We start from the raw sequence: 17,839 nt of genomic DNA, 5'->3' as shown, positions 1-17,839 counted from the left end.
GCTTCCGTCTCGGCCGTCGCCATGGTGACGAGGTCACGTGGGCGGGAAGCTGCGCCCGCCGCCATTTGGGGGTGAGGGTCGGGGCTGGGGGGCGGCCTGGCGCTCGGCGCGGTGGGCGCGGGGCTGATCTCGGTTCTGATCTCGGTTCTGATCTCGGTTCTCCCCGCTGTTTCATCGCGCTGCGTGCCTGCGTCAACCCGGAGCGCCGTTCGCTGTGGTGAACACCTCAGCTGTGAGGTTGATGCTGAGTTAACGAGGCCTTCGTTCGGCGCGGGTCGGGCCGCTTTTCCGCAGGCCGGGCGGGGGGAGCAGCGCAGCCCCGCCCCGTGCTGTTATTTCCTCCCTTCGGATGCCGTTATCGCGGCTCCCGGCCTTCGGGGCGGTGCCGGTGTTGCTGGCTGTGACGCCCGCAAAGCGGGGATTTCCCAAACCTAAAGGCAGCGGGATCGGGTGGCGCCAATGTGCGCCGTGCCGTCTGGAGGCGGTGCCCGGCTCCCCGCTGCGTACCGGGCAGAGGTTGGCACAGCCTCAGTGGTTGAACCTCCGCTGTGGAATCCCTGCGCTCCCAGCCCGCTTCATCGCGTCCCTTCACAGTTTTCCCACTGCTGGCGTCCACATTTGCTTCTGGTTCTTCTCTGCCTCACCTCCACAGCCTGAGCAGCTTTTTGTTCCCCTTCTGCACGGCGTGGAGGAAGATGAAGCCCTTTGGAAAAGTGCTTTGTGCTGCAGGGAGCCTGGCTGTGCTGCTTGCCTTCTTCTGGAGGGACACCTTCCAGCCAGGTACGCTGACCAGGGCTCAGCCCAAGCTGGGACGTATGTGGTGTAACAGAACTGCTTGAATTGCCAAACTGTGATTGCAGTCTCTTCCCACTCGTGGCTGTACTGGAGCTGATATCCTCTGCCACTGCCTTTCCCTTTTCATTGCAAGCTTTGGGCTCAGGAACTGTTCTCGTGTGGCTGAGCACAGGAGGGCTGACTGAACTCAAACTGATCCTAACTCCAAACTGATCCAAGGAAACATAGACATAGAATCCTAGAATGGCCTGGGTTGCAAAGGCCCACAACGCTCATCACTTCCAACCCCCTGCTGTGTGCAAGTCGCCAACCAGCAGCCCAGGCTGCCCAGAGCCACATCCAGCCTGGCCCTGAATGCCTGCAGGGCTGGGGCATCCACAGCCTCCTTGGGCAACCTGTGCCAGTGCCTCACCACCCTCTGGGTGAAAAACTTCCTCCTCATATCCAACCTAAACCTCCCCTGCCTCAGTTTAAAACCATTCCCCTTGTCCCATCACCATCCACCCTCACAAACAGCCGTTCCCCTCCCGTTTATAAGCTTCCTTTCAAGTACTGGAAGGCCACCACGAGGTCTCCATGGAGCCTTCTCTTCTCCAAGCTAAACAAGCCCGGTTCCCTCAACCTTTCCTCGCAGTGCTCCAGCCCTCTGCTCCTCTCAGTGCCCTCCTCTGACCTGTTCTGAGAGCTCTGCATCTTTCTTGTGCTGGGGCCCCCAGGCCTGGACACAATACTCACAAGAGCTGAGTAGAGGGGGACTGCTGCAGGCCCAGGGCTCTCTTTGTGCTGCACAGCTTCTGTAGAACAAAAAGCTGCTTTGTGGAAGTGATCTGGGCTGTGCTGTGTCTTCTCCCACAAACAGAGCAGCTTTCTGGTGCCCGCGTCCTGCTGACCGGAGCCAGCGCAGGGATTGGGGAGCAGATGGCCTATCACTACGCCACGTTTGGGGCTGAAATTGTTCTGACCGCCCGGAGGGAAGCTGTGCTGCAGGAGGTGAGGGCTGCGTTGGGTGAGGGAGGACAGTGGGGCTTTGGGCTTTGGATGCACGTTGTGTTTTCTCCTTCAGAAGCAGCATTGCACAAAACCAGCCGAGGGGCTGCTTTGTGGTTTCTGTAGAACAACAGAAGACAGCAGCAGCGATGTGTGCTGAGCCCCACGTGCTGGCACTGCTCTGTGCCACCCTTCTCTGCAGTGACCCCGGGTGGGTTACTGTGCTGTCACGCAGCAGTGCTGCTGCAGTGCGTGTTTCTCCTACCAGAGGGCACTGCCACGGCACAGCGGGGCTCTGTGCTCCAGAGGGAGCTCGGCCGAAGGGGAAAATGGAGCTGCAGTTGTGTGAGGTGCTTTTCTGAGTCAGTCCTGTCTGTGGCTGCTACAGACACCCCAACCTTTCCGTGCAATGTCTGACCGTCTTGAAGATGAGACTTCTTTATGGGGCGGTGTGTAGAGAATTATAGGGTGGTTTGGGTCGGAAGGAATCTCTGAGATCACCCAGCTCCACCTGCCCAGAGGCAGGGACGCCTCCCAGCAGTGCTGGGTGCCCACAGCCCCGTGCAGCCTGCATCTGCATCAAGCAGATCTCTCTCAGACCTCGGGATGAGTGCCCTGCCAGGAGAGTTGTGAGCTGTGAAATGAGGCAGAAGGAGAGCTGGAGCAGTGAGCGCAGTTCCCGTGGGGACGTCGCCTCACCAGAGAGCCAGCTGTGTGCCAGGCAACCTTCACACAGCCCTCAGTGCAAAACAGCTCTGAGAGCTGAGCGCTGCAGGAGGATTTTGCTGCAGGAACATTTTGGATCAACCACAACAAAAGGCACTGAGTGCAGATGGTTGGAACTCGGGGACCTGTGAGACCTCACTCTGTGAGTCTGTAACCCGTGTTCTAGAAGCATTCTTCTGAAGATGGCCTTTTTTCGGATGGCTCTCGATCCCTTTCCAAGCTAGATTGAATCTCTGTCTTGTTAAGAGCCCTCCGTTCAGCTGCTGTGGGCAGGAGTGTTGATGTAAAATGAACTGAATCGGGGCAGATTTACACTGAGGGGTGTCTTTGTCCAGAGTTGCTTCTTACTGATGGCAGTGAGCGGGAAGGAGCTCCTTGCAGTGCCCTTATTGCCTCCTTCCCCGCACCCCACGCTGTTGAATCACTGGGAGAGCATTGTTTTCCCAGGTGATGGAGAAATGCCTGAGCCTCGGAGCAAAGAAAGCCTTCTATATCCCAGCTGATATGTCTTCCCCTTCCGAGCCTGACAGGGTGCTTCGGTTCGCCGTCCAAAAGCTGGGTAAGCAGAACAAGAAGGGCGCCATCCCCAAATGTCTTCTGCTGGGGGAGGAAAGGGTGTAAGTGTGTGAGGGGCTGCTGCACTGCGTCCTTGGGACGGCCGCCCCACTGACTGCTGTCTCTGCCCACAGGAGGGCTGGATTACCTGGTGCTGAACCACATTGGCATTTCCCCTTTCCAGATGTGGGGTGGAGATGTGGAGCACAGCCGCTGGCTCATGGAGGTGAGGATTCCCAGCAGTTCTCATGGAGTGCAGCGATTCTGCTTCCCCTGGGACAACCTGGAGGGGCTCAGAGGCAAATTCAGACCTATGGCACCAGCTGAGAGCAACCGCTGTGTGTGTTTCAAGTCCAGTGCTTTGGAGACTTCCTGACGCCTCAGCGTTCTGCTCACTTACATTGCTGTGTGCAGAGGAATGAATGCCTGGGAGGAGCTGACTTCTCTCCTTCCTTCCATCCTCTTTATCTGTCCTCAGTCTAGAGCTGCTGGGCTTGGCCTGCTGTGGGTCCTTGCCCAACGTGTGCTGTGTTTAGGAAGGCCAGCAGGCGAGGAGCAAACATTCCCACCCAGCTACAGCAGGTTCTGTTGCACAGCACGCTGTGGTGGCTGGCAGTGGTGTTTGCTGTTTGAGCCTCTGCTCGGACACAGGATTTCCCCACGGTGCTGCATTTTGGGACTGTAGAGATGAAGAGCTGTGCTGCTTTGCTCCTAGCTGGGCCAGTGGGTGACTGATGGTGGGAAGCGTGTGTTTGCTGCAGGGAGGGAGCCTGGGGCAGCAGTAAGGAAGTCCCTGCAATTGGCAGAGCAGGGATGCTTCCTTGGTGGTCTGAGCTCAGCCGGGAGCAACTGAGGCACTGCTTTGGTCCTTGTGGCTGAGCAGGGGATGCAGAGTGAGACCAGCACACAGAAAATTAGGGACAGCGGCCTCGCTTGCCAGGAAATGTTACTGTGGGGCCTTCGGGTACATTTCCTGACTTCTCCATTGCTGTGCCTGGGATCTGAAGGGCTCATGGTGCAGCATTTGTCCCCATCCATCCTAGCTGAGATGATTCTTTCCTCCTTGCGTTTCCAATTTCACATCCAAGCCGCGCTCCCTGTCGCTTCTGTTCTCTCGGCTTGCGGGTTCCTTTCCAAGCACTCTTTTTCTCCTTGCATGCCCTCCTCCTTCCAGGTGAATTTCTTTAGTTACGTGGCGCTCGCAACAGCAGCTCTGCCCACCCTGGAGAAGAATCATGGCTCGGTGGTGGTGGTTTCTTCCCTCACAGGTCAGTGCGTGTGGCTGAGCTGCAGCTCCTGCGCACCACGCCGCTTTCAGCACACACTCGAGCTGTAGCAAGCAGGACGGAGGCGGGCCGGGCCTCTTCCCCGCTGGACGTTTCTTCATTCTCTCTTTTTCCCTCCAGGGAAGATTCCCACTCCTTTCACCACTTCGTACTCAGCCTCAAAGTTTGCACTGGACGGATTCTTCAGCTCCCTGCGCCACGAGCTGATGATGCAGGAGAGGAACGTCTCCATCACGCTGTGCATCCTGGGCCTCATCGACACGGCCACGGCGCTGGAAAAGACCCGGTGTGTATTTGTGTGTGTGTGTGTGTGTGTGTGTGTGCGCGCGTGTGTCTGAGCGCGGCCTGACGCTCTGCTGGTCTCACGCAGGGGCAAAGTCTTCATCACTGCTTCTCCTGCGCCAGAAGCGGCGCTCGCCATCATTCGCGGCGCTGCCGCCCGCCTGCCGGAGCTCTTCTACCCGTGGTGGCTGCGGCACGTGCACGGCCTCTGGGTGCTGCTCCCCAGCCCCCGCGTGCTGCAGAGCTTCTACAACCACAGCGCTTCGAACCACGGCATCCCCTGACGGCGCGGGGATCCGCGTGCGGTGATCGCCCCCCCATCTTCCTCCAGACCCCGCAGCCGCCCCCCTCGCTCCGCCCCACAGGCTCGGTTGTGTCTCGCGTTCTCCGCCCGGGGCCGGGCCTGAAAGGAGCGAAGCCGGCTGCCGTCAGCCGCTGCCTCGGGGCGCCCCGTGCGGACCGGCGGCACCGCGCCTTGCGGGCACGGCGACGGCGGCGGAAGCGCCCGAGCCGGAAGCTGCCGCTGCGGGATTAAGCCCCGCCCCCCGGGCGGCAGCGGATTAGCTGGCACTAGAGGTGTATGCAAATCTCGCTGTGCTTCGCGCTTGCCTATTGGTTCCTGGTCCACGTTAGCACCGCCCTAGTGACGCGAGGCCCGCCCCGCGCCTTTGATTGGTTAGCAGTAGTGTGCTGCGCGTCGCTCCTCCTCTCGTGGGCGGAGCCACTCTGCTGCCGGCTGCCCGTTGGCTGAGCAGCTCTGGGGGGCGGGGCTTCGTGGGGCCGTGGCGCTCGGTGCGCTCCGGGTGCGCTGTGCGTAAGCGGCGGTTCCGCTCCGGTTCCGCTGCGGTTCCCCGAAGCGGTGCTGGCGCTGCAGCCGTCGAACGGCCCCGGGCCGCCCCAACCCCAGGCGGCGCACGCAGGGGGCAGCCGGGTTACTTAGGAAGTAAAACTTTTATTAAATAAATTTAAGATTCTTTGTAGATCAGAGCGAGGGCTGACACTGATGGAGCGGCGTCGGGATCGGCGATGGAAGAAATGCGAACGGTCAAACGGCGGCGGGCCGAACCTCGCCGGGTCCCGCTGTGGCTCCCCCCTTCCCCCCCCCTTCCCCCCCCCGGTTTGTATTTGTTGGTCCTTTTTCTTTCTTTTTTTTTTTTTGTTTTGTTTTTTTGTTTTTTGTTCAAAATTAGATTAAGTTTAAATCCATGAAATTATTCGTAGCAGAAATAAAGTACATTATACAAATCACGGACGTCGTCGATGTTAAGTATAAAAATGGTATTTACAATAAGTAAACATGGACTATAGAAACACACACAGACCCCCCCGGCCCCCACCCGGCTCCGCCGCCTCTCCCTGCCACGGGGTGAGCAGGGGGGGCCGCAGCCCCAACCCCGTCCTGCCCCCACAGACACAGCGATGCCCTCCGCGCCTCACCACGCTCTGCCGCGTTCGGCTTTTCCTCCTGGTTTCAGCAGGAAGCAGCAGTTTGTGCCGCCTGAGGGATCGGCCCCGTCAGCACAGCCCCCTTCTCCCCCTTTCCCCCTCCCTCCTCCCCCCCCCCCCCGTGCAGCGGTTGTGACACAGAGCTCCGCGCTGTGCTTCAGTGCGTGTGGAGGTGTGAACGCAGATACGGACTGTGTGATGTGGGATCTGTCCCTCGGAGGGAGCGGTGGGGAAGAAGGAACCGCAGGGATGGCGGCCCGATGCCATCCGTGTGCAATGGGGAAGTGCCGCAGAGCTGAATTCAACGGGAAAGGTCCGACCTGGGCTGGGAACCAGCGCTGCCTGCACGCAGCTCTGGGTCCTGCAGCGCCCGGCCGTTCCATCAGCGCTCCCTCTCCTCCTCCTCCTCGTCCTGCTTTGCTGTCCTGTTACCACGAGCAGCAATGAGAGGCGGGGCGGCAGTGCAGGTCCTGCAGGGAAAGGTTTCCTGTGCTTTCAGCCCAACCGGCACCGAATTGCAGGAGTTTGGTCTGCAGAAGCCCTTAGGAGGGTAAGACAGAGCGATCCTTAACCAGGCTGGTGCTAAGGTTGGTGGGTGAGTGAGCGGAGCGGAGCGGCTGCTGTGCCCTAACCCTGGAGGTAAGTAGTTCTCCTTCTCCTCGCTTGGTGCTGATGCTGAGCGGGGAGATGGGCCCTCCCTCGCTCTCTGTCCATCCAGCATCCTCTCAAAATGTTCAGGTCTGTTTGCAGTGCCTGCTGAGAAGACAACGGCTGCAGAGGTAAACCCTTCGCTTCCAACCCCTCTGGCAAGGAGTGTCTGAATGGGAAAGTTTGGTCCTGTGAGTCACTTCAAGGAGAGAAAAGAAAAACGGGCTGTGCAATACTGACATGGATCTGTAAAAGGGAGAGGAGATGGAGAAGGGAGGAAAAGACCTTCCTGCAAGGCAGGACTGGCCTTCCCTTTGTAACGGCTCTTTTTGGGACTAGAGGGCAGGATGGGGGGAGGGGAGGAAGGGAAGGGGTGCGAAGGGAGCTGACAGATTCACCGGCCTCTCTGTAAGTCAACCTGAAGCAGAAACTCTTCCTCTGGAGTTTCCCTTCACCTGAACAGAAAGAGAGGAGGGAGGGAAGTGGGGGATCGGGGGACACCTGTGTGAACCTCCGGCTCTGAGCTGACGCTGCTTAAACGTGGAGGAAAATGAGCCTAAATTAGAAGGGACCAAGTGCAGCCCCTTGCTCCCAGCCTGTCTGACAGGAACCAGCTCTGCCAGCGGCTCTCACAGCAGGCAGCTCTCCTGTGGCCCTGCACAGCATCACCTGTGGGTCACAAACACCTCCTGCTGCTGAGGAGGACCGACGGCCCAAGAGATGAGAACACTGCTATGGATGGAGCTCTAAGGCCAAAGTTTGTGGCACGAGGCAGGGGGCCAAAGCCTCGTTCAGAGCACAGGTTGGTACCCCACCCCCAGCAGGCACTCCATGACCTTAACGGCCTTTGCCCGCTCACCTGGCTCCTGCTCAGCTCAGCCTCTGCCCTCAGCCCCACATCAGTCAGTCCCCAACTCTGGCTGCAGCCACAGACTTTGTTATCCAGACCCCAACCCTGGCGTCCCATACAGAATCACAGAATTGTAGGGTTGGAAGGAACCTCCAGAGATCACCGAGTCCAACCCCCTGCCCAAGCAGGTTCCCTACACCCACCTGGCCATCCAACCCCATTCACCTTCACCAGCCCTGATGCCCATCCCAGGGAGCAGCCACCCCCCGCTGCCCCCCACACTGACGCAGCACATGGACTCTACCTGTGCTGCAGAAGTGACTCCTGCTTGCTCGCTGCTGTCAGTAGGGATGGTTGGCATCCTTGGGTCGTTTCAATTGGACCTTCAAACGTTTCATGCCAATCTGGAAGCCATTCATGGCCTGGATGGCAGTTTGTGCACTGGATGGGTTGTCGAAGCTCACAAAACCTGAAGGAGAGGACACGGGCAGTGGTAACAGCAGCACTGCTAGGGTGTGCTCAGCACACGTGCATCCCAGCCACGTCGTGCTTCTCTGGCCTGTTGGGCAGCAGCACTCACCGAAACATTTGCTCTGGTTGGTGGCACGATCCATGAACACCTTGGAGGAGATGATATTGCCAAAGGGAAGGAACATCTGCATCAACTCATTGTCTCCAAACTCCTGAGGGAGATGGTAGATGAAGAGGTTGCAGCCTTCAGGACCTGCAGGCACGAGGGCGGTGTGGAGGGACAAAGCACAGACAGCCCCAGAGGGAAAGGGGAAGAGAAAAGGGCTCAACTGAGAGCACAGCACTGGAGGAGACCCCAGCACTGCGTCCTTCGGCCTCGACCTCCCCTTGACTCAGTCACTCATCCAAAGGTTCTGAGGGCTCTCCAAGACCCTCTGAAGACAATGCAGACAGCTGGAGGTTCTGGAGAGCAGATTCCCTTTTGCAGCTTGCCCAGCTCCCACCCAGGGCTCTGGCCACAACTCCCTGTGAGTATCCAGCTGTCGTCATGCTGGAATAAAACCAGCCACAGTGACAGCTCACGGCTTCCCAGTATTGCTCAGCTCTGCCCTGGACACCTCTGTGTGAAAGCTGCAACTCTCACCTTCCCTGCCCATAACCACACAGCAGCTGCATTCGACCCACGAGCCGCAGCTGGAAACCCCCTGGGCTGCCACACATCCCAGCCCTGGGCTGAGCTGCTCGCCCCGTGAGCCTCGCAAGCTCCCATCCTCACCTTCACGCTGCTGCTGCTGCAGGACGGGCGGCGGCTGCGGGATGCTCTGCGCGATGGGGGTGATGGAGGTGGTTGGATACACAGCTGCGATCCAAGGAGACAGAACAAACTGCTTACCCAGGGATGTGGAACACAGAACAAACCATTTACCCAGGGATGTGGAACACAGAAAGGCCCGAGGGAGAGAAGGGAAGGCGGTACCTGCATACTGCTGGACGCCGGTGAAGGCTGGGTGCAGGGTCTCTGCTACCGAAGGGCTCTGGGCTGCAAAAAGAACAGCATCAGAAGCACAGCAAAGGGAACTGCATGCACAGAGACTCCACTCTGTGTCTCACTCTTGAGTCTCTAAGTGGGGGTAGGAAAAGCCTCTGCTGCAGGGATCAAGAAGAAGAGAGCTAAGTTCAGCTCTTAAGGCCTCCGGATGGTTTCCTCCTGCGAGCCATACCTGAATATGGTACAAAGCCATTGGTGTAAACTGCTTCCAAGGACGGATGGCCGTTGGGAAAGGGCACCACGCCAGTAAAGCCATTGGAGATGGGTGCCACCAGCCCTGGCATGGCTGTCGTCCCCAGAAGAGGCGGCGAGTGCAGCCCTGCAGTGAGGAGGAGATGCTGTGAGGTTTGGCCCCGCAGAGCCCACAGAGCCCGTTCTGCCAGGTGAGAGTGCTGTGCACAGAGCTCTTATTTCTTCTAGCTGGCAACTGCAGGTGACAGAGCTCAGCGTGGAGCTGTCTCACAATGAGGGCTGCTGTCACAGCTCCAGGCGGGGAGACTTTAAACCCAGGCCTGTAAAGCAGCCAGCATGGCACAGCACTGCTCCCCATGGGCGCCCGTCCCCATCAGCTGCTGTGGATTGCGACAGGGAACGGCAGCGCTGCCAGGAACAGCCCTGGGGACGCAGTCACTCCTTCCTGCACCTTCCTGGCCTGAGCTGAGCAGAATCGGTGCCCTCACCTGATGTCTGTGCGATGGGTGCTGCTGGCAGCCCGTTCAGACTGACTGCCCCGATCTGCTGGATGTGGCACGGCGAGAAGGCGACGCCGGGGCTCAGGTAGCTGCCATGGGAGGTGGACAGGACGGTCGTCTGCTGCTGCATCAGCTGCAAGGCAGGGCAGGGCTGCTCAGGGTCTGCACAGCCCCCGGCAGACAAACCCCCTCCCGCCTCCCCCGAGGTGTTCAGCTCTGCCTCGAGGAAGCCCAACCCCTCTGTCCTTTGCAAGGTGTGTGGGTGCAGTGGGGGTGTCACCCAGCCCTGCTCATGGGGCTCCATCCTTCCTCTGGAGCAGAGAGGGATGGGGCTGGGAGCAGAGCGAGGGGAAGGCCGGTGCAGCCAGCAGTTGGTGCTGTGAGACACAAGATGCAGCTCTCAGAGCACAGCACCAAGCAGCTCTGTGTGCAGCCATCTAAACCCCTTCGTAAAGCTCGTCTGCTGTCAAGCAGGAAGGGCTGGGGAGGAGCAGGCGGGATGCTCTGCAAGTCCTGATGAGCTGGGGTGGCACGAGGCAAAGCCAGCAACAACGTGAATCCTCTTCACACTGATGTGAGCTGAGTGCCTGCTGTGCAGCACAACCCCGCCTGCTTGGCCCCGCATCCAAAACCCAACGTGGAAACGTTTGCACCTCTCTGTGCTTTCTCTTCATTCCCTCCACACTGAAGCTGCAGAAGGAGAGGCGCTGCCTGACCTCACAGCACCGCTGTCTGAGTCGACACGTGGAGAGCAGCAGGGATGGAACCGACTGCAAGGCAGCACCGCGAGGCGCAGAGCACAACGTGCCCTGGCTGCGGGCACCCAGGGCGAATCCCCCGAAGCAGAGCTGCTCCACGGCTCGGATCCCTCACCCTGAGCCAGCAAAACGTGTCCTCCTGAGAGCGCTGGGGCGCTGCTGAGGATCCCCGAGGCCACCAGCCTCTGCCTTCACACCCCAGCCTGCAGGAACCCATGCATGTCTTATTCAGAACATCGATTTTCTTTTTCCTCATTAGCGCCTGTTTGGTGGCAGGCTCTGGCTGGAAAACGACCCGCATTCACATGCAAATGTGCCACACCAGCATTCCCAAACGGTCGTCGTTACTCCAATAAAATTACCTTAATGAGCCGTGAGAACAAAGGGCGGCGGTGGGCGCACAGCTGTGTGCTCGCAGCCACCGGGAAACACGCGGGCACTGATGGCACCACCGCTCCATCAGCCCTCCTCTGCACCCAGACCTTTCTTCAGGCCCCTGATTTGGTCTGAATTCATCGCTGGGTCCAACCTGTTGATGGAGCTGCAATGTCCTCACTTGTGGAGGTGGGGCCCAGCTCAGCTCCCAGCCCTCAGCTGCGCTGGTTTTTGGCTGCTCGTCCCCTGTCAGGGTGCAGCCCTTTTCTCTCAAGCTGAACCAGCTGAAATGCGCTGCCTGGTTTTTAATTAATCTCACCTGACTGGATAACTTTAGACCTAAACAGCCCGGGATGACTTCACGTTTCATCCCAGATACGTTTCCTTCAAGGAAAATGTAATAACATAAATTAAAAGCATCCAGCAGAATCAAGAAGTGAGGCCCTGAATGCCGTGGTGCCTCAGGGGGAGCTTTGGAGTGAAGGCTGCAGGGATGGGGAGAGCAGAACGCTGGCACAGAGCACTGGGAATGTAGCAGCAGCTCAGCCTGACTGCCACGTCGCCACCATCACCTGTGTCCCCAGTGCTGCACCCCAGGTAGCAGCTGGAGAGCTGTTAACCCTCTGCCTCTGACATTTTGTGCACCCGAGAGCTGGTGAGGATCTCTCCTTGTGGGAAGGCTGAAAGTGAAATGGGACAGAAAAGTCTTGAGTCCAGGGGAAAGGCACCGCAGGCAGAGCAGGAAGGTTAGTAAGGAGCTGGAGAGAAGGCATTTACAGACAGCTGAGGAGAAACGAGAAGCAGATCAGCAAGCAGCACAGCCGAAGTTTGGTTCTGCCTTCTGGTCACCATTGGGAGCTTCTGAAGAGTGGAGGTCGCTGACAAACCAAGCCTGGAAGGTCTCCCTGCTCTCCCTGCTCACGCCGTGGGCCACAAGCTCACAGCACGGCCCCCATCCTGCCGTCCTGCCCAGCTCAGCACCAGCTCCATGACAGCAGAGGGTGCACCAGAACAAGCACTTCCTAGCTGACCCCTGTGCTGAGGGCAGTGGGTGCTTCTGGGGATTCCTGGAGAGAAAAACTGGGAAACAGTTCCTCCTCTGTCATGGAGATGGGACACAGAGCAACTGCAGCCAGAGGTGAAGGTTTATTTTGTCCCCTAGGGAAATTATTTCTGGGAGCAGCTCCTACTTTCGGGCTCTTGGACACAAACATCTCTCACGCCCTGAGCAATTTCCCAGCCTCCTTCCATGGGAAGCAGAGAGACTTGAAAGTGACGGCCATCAAGACCTGAAGATGCTCCACCAGAGCTGGTCGGGGACTTGCTGAGTTTAGGATCTACTTCAAATACCAATGGCAACCATCGCTACCATTGCCATAAGGCAGTGAGGATCCACAAGATCCGAGGTGCAGCCAGCCTTGTCAGAGAGGAAGAAGGATGACTGGAACACCTCTGACCCTCTGCAGCATCCTGCAAACCCCACTGGTCAAGAGAGGAAGCCCTGGGAGCCACAGACAGCAGTGGGAGCTTGGGGCCCTCCGGAGAGCTTCAGCAGAGAGAGGAAAACTTGAGGCTGGGCCCAGGGCTCTCCTGGTGTTCCAAAAGCAAACTGAGGCGGGCACTGCGGCCACGGACCCGGCTCACAAACCGTGCCTGGCAAATATCACCCATGAATCGTGGCTCTGAGCTGCCCACAAAACAAGACAGAAAGACACGGGCTCACGCTCCACCTGTTCCCAGGCACCTCCACCAGTCTACGTGTCAGAGGAACCCAGCCTCACTGTAAGGAGGTCCCAGCTCTCTCCTGTCGCCCCTTCCAGGAGGAAAAAGCACACTGGCTGCGCTGCCAACTGAGAAACTGGAACAAACCCCAGGTGCCAGGAAGCTCGCACATTTACAGGGACCTGTCAGCAGTCTCCCAGCCCAGGTATGGAGTTGCCCCACAGCCAGGAGGGCAGCCTCCCCCCCCTGCCCCCCGGTGATACTCACAGCCTGCGCATAGGCGCTGTATGGGCTGAACGGCAAGGTGAGAGATGGAGTGAATATCCCCAGCTGCCCCACCATTTGCTGCATACGACGGAGGGTCCTCTCCTTATCTGTGTCAGCAAACTTCACCACTAGACTGGAGGAAGCGCCCTAGGCACAGAGAGAGGAGACAGAGAGAGGAGGCCGGGGGGAGGAGGCCAGGGGCAGGCAGAGTCAGCGGTCAGGCAAGGTGGGATGGGGCAGAGCAGGCAGCAGAGAGGAAGAGGTGCAGAAGAGCAAATATTGGAGTGAAAGAGCTCAGCAGCTGCCTGGAACCTGGGCCATGCCCTTCCCCGTCCTTCCGTCCGTCCATCCATCCATCCATCCATCCATCCATCCATCCATCCATCCATCCATCCATCCACCCACCCACCCACGTCCCACCCTTCCCCTCACACAACTGCACACACCTCTGGCTGCATTCACCACAGGCAGCCCCAGTCCAGCAGGCTGTGGGACTGCAAAAGATACCACAGCTTGCAGTGAGAGGGCACAGCTGTGGTTACACAGCCCCACACCACGCATGGGGCATTCCCACCTACCCCAGCACGGCCCAGAGGCCCTTCCACCACCTAAAGAGAAGGACAGGGAGCGTGCCACTGGAGCCCTGACTGCTGCTCTGCTCTCAGCAGGCACACAGACTCACAGCCTGGTCCCTGGCTCTCCTTTTTCAGCCTTTTATCTAGATATAAGTGCTGCTGTCACTACCAGTCTGGGCAAACTGACACGCACCAGCCTAGGAGACAGGATGGTCCCCAAGGACAAGAGCACAGATGTGTGCATGTGCCCCCTGTCCTCACAGCTGTACCGAGCTGGAAACTGTGGTCATGGGCAGTGAGGGAGTTCGCTCTGGGGGAGAGAATTAGGAAAGGGGAGGGAGGTACCCTGGCCTCATACTCACAGGCATTGTCTGGCTGCCGTGGAGTGCGTGGATTGCTGCCTGAGCCTCTGCGTGAGATGAGAACTTTACAAAAGCACAGCCTGGAAAGGGACAGAGAGCACAGGAGACGCAGTGATGGGACCGCTGTGGTGTGGTCACATCTCACGCAGGGCAAAGGAGAGCAGAACAGAAGGGATGGCTCGCCCCAAGCACTCTATTCTGGACAAGCAGGAAGGTTCTCACACTGTTCTTTCAAACCTCCTCATCTGCCCCTCATCACCTCCTCCCTACATTCTCTATGTGCTCCGAGTTGCGCCTACAAACGTTTCCAACTGCAGCCCCGACCTGAGCTCACTGATGATCCCAACAGCTCCTTTCTGCTCTGTCCCCATCCTTCCACCTGACTGTGCCCATCCTCCCCAGCCTTCCCCTCCCTGCTATGTGTTCCCACGAGGCAGGCGAGCACTACCTGAAGAGCAGGGAGAAAGGGCACGACACAGAGGGGTTCACACCTTTGCTGTTCCCATCAGGTCCACGCAGCACCGTACATTCATCAATGACCCCAAATGGTTCAAAGAGCCGAAGCACGTCATCCTCAGACTGCTGCTTATTTAACATGCCCACAAAGAGCTTCCTGTCCCCTAGGGGCAAACACAGAAACATCAACCTTCTATGAGGGACACAGTCTAAAGTAGGAGGATAGGGACACGTATGCACAGAACAGCTTCGTGTTGAAAACATGCCCGGCATGGCAATGATTTGCTGTTGGCTGAAATGCTTTTATGGCTGATGGACCCTCCTGAGCTGCACACACAGCAAAGGGCTCTGCGGTGTCCCTTCTCCTGGTCAGCAAGGGCAGCAATTCCCTGCTCGTCATTATTGTTCTTTCCTTTGGATAATCCATTGCAAATTAGAATAACAAAACCTTCCTGGGCAATTATAGCCCTCCTGAGCAATACATCCAGTCCAAGGGGCACCTCAGGACACAGTGCAGACCGTCACAGGCAGCGTGGATCAACTGCTGCACCTTTGGCTTCTCTGCTTCCATTTCCCTCTACCAACATTGCTATTTCCACTGCTGCTACGCAACCGAGCAGCACCACTTGGATGCGCCCTTCCCTGCCCCATCCGTCAGCCCACACAAACACAGCAGCATCCTCCCAAACTGACTGGGGATGGTTGTGTCACCAGTGAACGCTCCCCCAGCGCCACAGCCACACGTGGGGAGATGTGACCCGAGGCGGGGTGTTGGATGAGGGCTGGGAGGATTCCTCATTGCGACGGGACCGGAGAGGCCGGCTTCAAACAAAACCAATGCAACGTGACGCACGTCGCAGCAAACAGCGAGGAAGCTGCAGTCTGTTGGAGTGCAGTGACCTGAAAAACAACAGGTCTGGGAGCGACAGCGCGGGCTGCAGGGCTGTGCTGCGTGCGGTTGAATAGATGACACCCGGCACGCTCACACGGCCCCAGCCCGAGGCACACGAGCGCGCTGCCTTCCCACCGCTCTGCCTTGAGAACGTGGGCAAGCTGTGTGCACGTGCCACGTTTCCCTTGCAGAAAAAGCAAGGCAGAGAACAGAGCGTGTGCCACACGGCTGCACCAGCACTGAGGCAGCATCTGCCCCCAGCCAAGGCTTGGATGAGTGGTTCTGCTTTGGGCTGATGACTCATTTGGGAAAGATCCACCGAGACGCCGCCGGCTTGCCTCAGTCCTTGCAGTTTTGCTGCAGGTCTTCTGTTGTTTGGGAGGGTTTGCTAACAGAGCCTTTTGGAAGCCTGGTTTTTATTGGTGAATGTCAGCTTTTCTTGCTTGAATTTGGAAGAAAAAAAACGTTTCCAGCTTCTCTGCCTATGCAGAACAGCTTAGAACCGTGCTGCCCTGCAGAGTCGAGCTCTAAACCCCACACCTATTGGTTCTCAATCTCTTCTGAATGCTCAGAATGGGGTGAAATCACTGACAATGCAAGAAAAGGCTTCTTTCTTTTTTTTCCCCCAGTTCATTTCATTTCAAGCAGCCCCGCTCCCAAGATGGCACACAGGGAAAGAATCCAGAGCTGTCGGGGCAGCCCACAGCCGTGAGCCATTGCCGCAGCTCCTGAAACCCACAGCCTTCACCCGATGGCTGCTGCCACCACTCCCAAGGACAGATCCCAAATCAGCTGTCGTCCTCGAGCCACGGTGGGTCACAGCTCCAAAAGGACTCCCCTCCTGGTAACAGCACACCCCCCTCCATTCATTTGTCCTCCGTTTCTCTGCAGATCTTGTTTTTCACCTTCTGATTGGCAATTTCCCCATACTGTCCAGCAAGCAGGAGAATTGTCTCTGATCCTTGGCTGTTGAGTTCCCATGGAAACATGCTCTGGGCGCAGGCAGGCAGATGGGAGGAGGGAGAGTGCAGAGCAGGTCGGGATGAAGATACCATGGGAACAGCCAGGGGCTGAAGGCTGCGGCCACGAGAGAGGGAGCACACGGCCCTGCAGAGGGAGGGAACCGGGCCAGCAGCCCCCAGCAGCAGGACTGGGGCAGGGGAGGCAGCTGTGGATGGGGTGGGACCCACAGACAGGCAGGTAGGATCCTCCCTGGGTAGGCAGGGGGGTTTTCTTGCCTCTAACACAGCGCTGATGGGCTTGGGCCAGCTGTCATATCGACTTGGCACAGCACAGAAACGCAGACAAACGTAGACTGCTCTGCCCCTTCAGCCCATCTCTTGCTGGTCCTCCTGGGCTCACATCACAGGCAGAAGGAGGGAAGAGCTGACACAGCCTGCACTGGGATGACAGGTCCTCTGAACTCATGCAGGCAGCATCTTCTTCCTAGCAAACCCCTTCTGCAGGGTGCAGTAACCCCCAGCATCCAGCTATCCCCACACCGTGCCAGGGTTGCTCTGGCACAAGGATTCACATCTCTTACACCAGGAGACAAATGATGGCGCTCTGACTTAATCCAGGGTGCTTAATTTGTGAGGCGTGAGCCCCTGCAGAGGTTCCTTCCCTGGGTAATGCAGATCAGGGCTCCACTGATGTTCCCTTGTCTGAGCAGCTCTGCCCTGCCCAAGTCTTCCTCTTACCTCCTGTCAGTGTGGGGTCACTGCTACAGGGAATGGCTCTTTCCAGATCTGCAAATGTGCTTGGCCACATCTCCGGTAAGAAGGAGAACTGCAAGAGGAACCTTTGGAGACAACAACCTGAGTCAGACAAATCCAGGGTGCTGTCCTGATGCTGCTTCCACTGCTGGGAAAATTCCGGTCTGTGGTGGATCCTGTGGGGACCACTGGTTTGTGAGCTCTGCAATGAGGCTGGAAGGAAGAAAGGTGTTCAGAGCCTCCCAGCCATTCTCATGGCTTCCCAGAGAAAAGTGCAGCCCCCAATAAGAAGAAATGCAGGAGCCAAAGCCTGGCTCCACTCTGCTGCTGGGAGGCAGCGCTGATGCCCTGATATTTGCAGCCATTGCAGATGGTGGCCCTGCCTCCAAAGCGAGGTCCTGCCTGCTCTGCTCCCCACCATGAGCTCTTTTTGCTCTGCTCTCCCCCCTCTCCAGCCCAGCTGCAGAACAACCACGGCTCTGACATTTCCAGGGAAAAATGAATGTTTGCAATATAAATATTGTGAAGCAGAGAAGAAAGAAGGGACGGGGAGTGAACTCCTCTCCTCCTCAGATTTCATGGGTGCTGCGTGGGCTCGAGGCTGAGATTCCCACTTGGAAGAAGAGCAATCCCTGCAGAGAGGGGGAGAAAGGGCAAACTCTGCTCAGAAAATACTTTTCCCCCCCCTCCCCCCACCAAAAGTGAAACAGAATGGAAACAGAAAATGCCTTTTGGGGTGAGAAACCAGCAGTGCTGACCAAAAGGGTGATTTTCTTCTTTGGTGCCTTTTTCCTTGAGAGACAAAAAAAATTGCTACTCTTGCACCAATTTTGCAGGAGAGGGAAATCATCCTCCTCAGAATGGTGAAACAGGAACACGTTAAAAGCTGAGGTATGCCTTGTGCACAGCTCTGCTGGGGTGGAAGCCTCCC

At 57.8% G+C, this 17,839-nt stretch overlaps 2 protein-coding genes across 2 annotated transcripts in view; one reads left to right on the top strand and one right to left on the bottom strand.

Annotated features, from left to right (window-relative positions):
* Positions 1–689: 689 nt before the first annotated feature.
* HSD11B1L (hydroxysteroid 11-beta dehydrogenase 1 like) lies at positions 690–5,166 on the top strand (the record flags this gene model as incomplete). Its single annotated transcript, XM_079546740.1, has 8 exons — positions 690–780; positions 1,655–1,785; positions 2,956–3,067; positions 3,198–3,289; positions 4,238–4,331; positions 4,470–4,635; positions 4,720–4,904; positions 4,997–5,166. Exons 1-8 carry the CDS (start codon positions 696–698, stop codon positions 5,164–5,166), a joined length of 1,035 nt encoding a protein of 344 aa, XP_079402866.1. The 5' UTR covers positions 690–695.
* Positions 5,167–7,916: 2,750 nt separating this feature from the next.
* The window catches only part of CELF5 (CUGBP Elav-like family member 5), a gene marked incomplete at both ends in the record, with an annotated part of 28,859 nt that continues 18,936 nt past the window's right edge, over positions 7,917–17,839 (bottom strand). The window contains 9 exons of the mRNA XM_079546658.1: positions 7,917–8,044; positions 8,156–8,299; positions 8,822–8,905; positions 9,023–9,085; positions 9,267–9,413; positions 9,775–9,919; positions 12,909–13,055; positions 13,846–13,925; positions 14,337–14,465. Coding sequence (XP_079402784.1) covers positions 7,917–8,044; positions 8,156–8,299; positions 8,822–8,905; positions 9,023–9,085; positions 9,267–9,413; positions 9,775–9,919; positions 12,909–13,055; positions 13,846–13,925; positions 14,337–14,465 — 1,067 coding nt within the window. The remainder of the gene's footprint in view (positions 8,045–8,155; positions 8,300–8,821; positions 8,906–9,022; positions 9,086–9,266; positions 9,414–9,774; positions 9,920–12,908; positions 13,056–13,845; positions 13,926–14,336; positions 14,466–17,839) is intronic.

This window comes from Tetrao urogallus (assembly GCF_951394365.1).
Source record: "Tetrao urogallus genome assembly, chromosome: 25".
Lineage (NCBI taxonomy): Eukaryota > Metazoa > Chordata > Aves > Galliformes > Phasianidae > Tetrao > Tetrao urogallus.
Note: the sequence above shows the minus strand (reverse complement) of the source record. Positions and strands in the feature narration are given on the sequence as shown.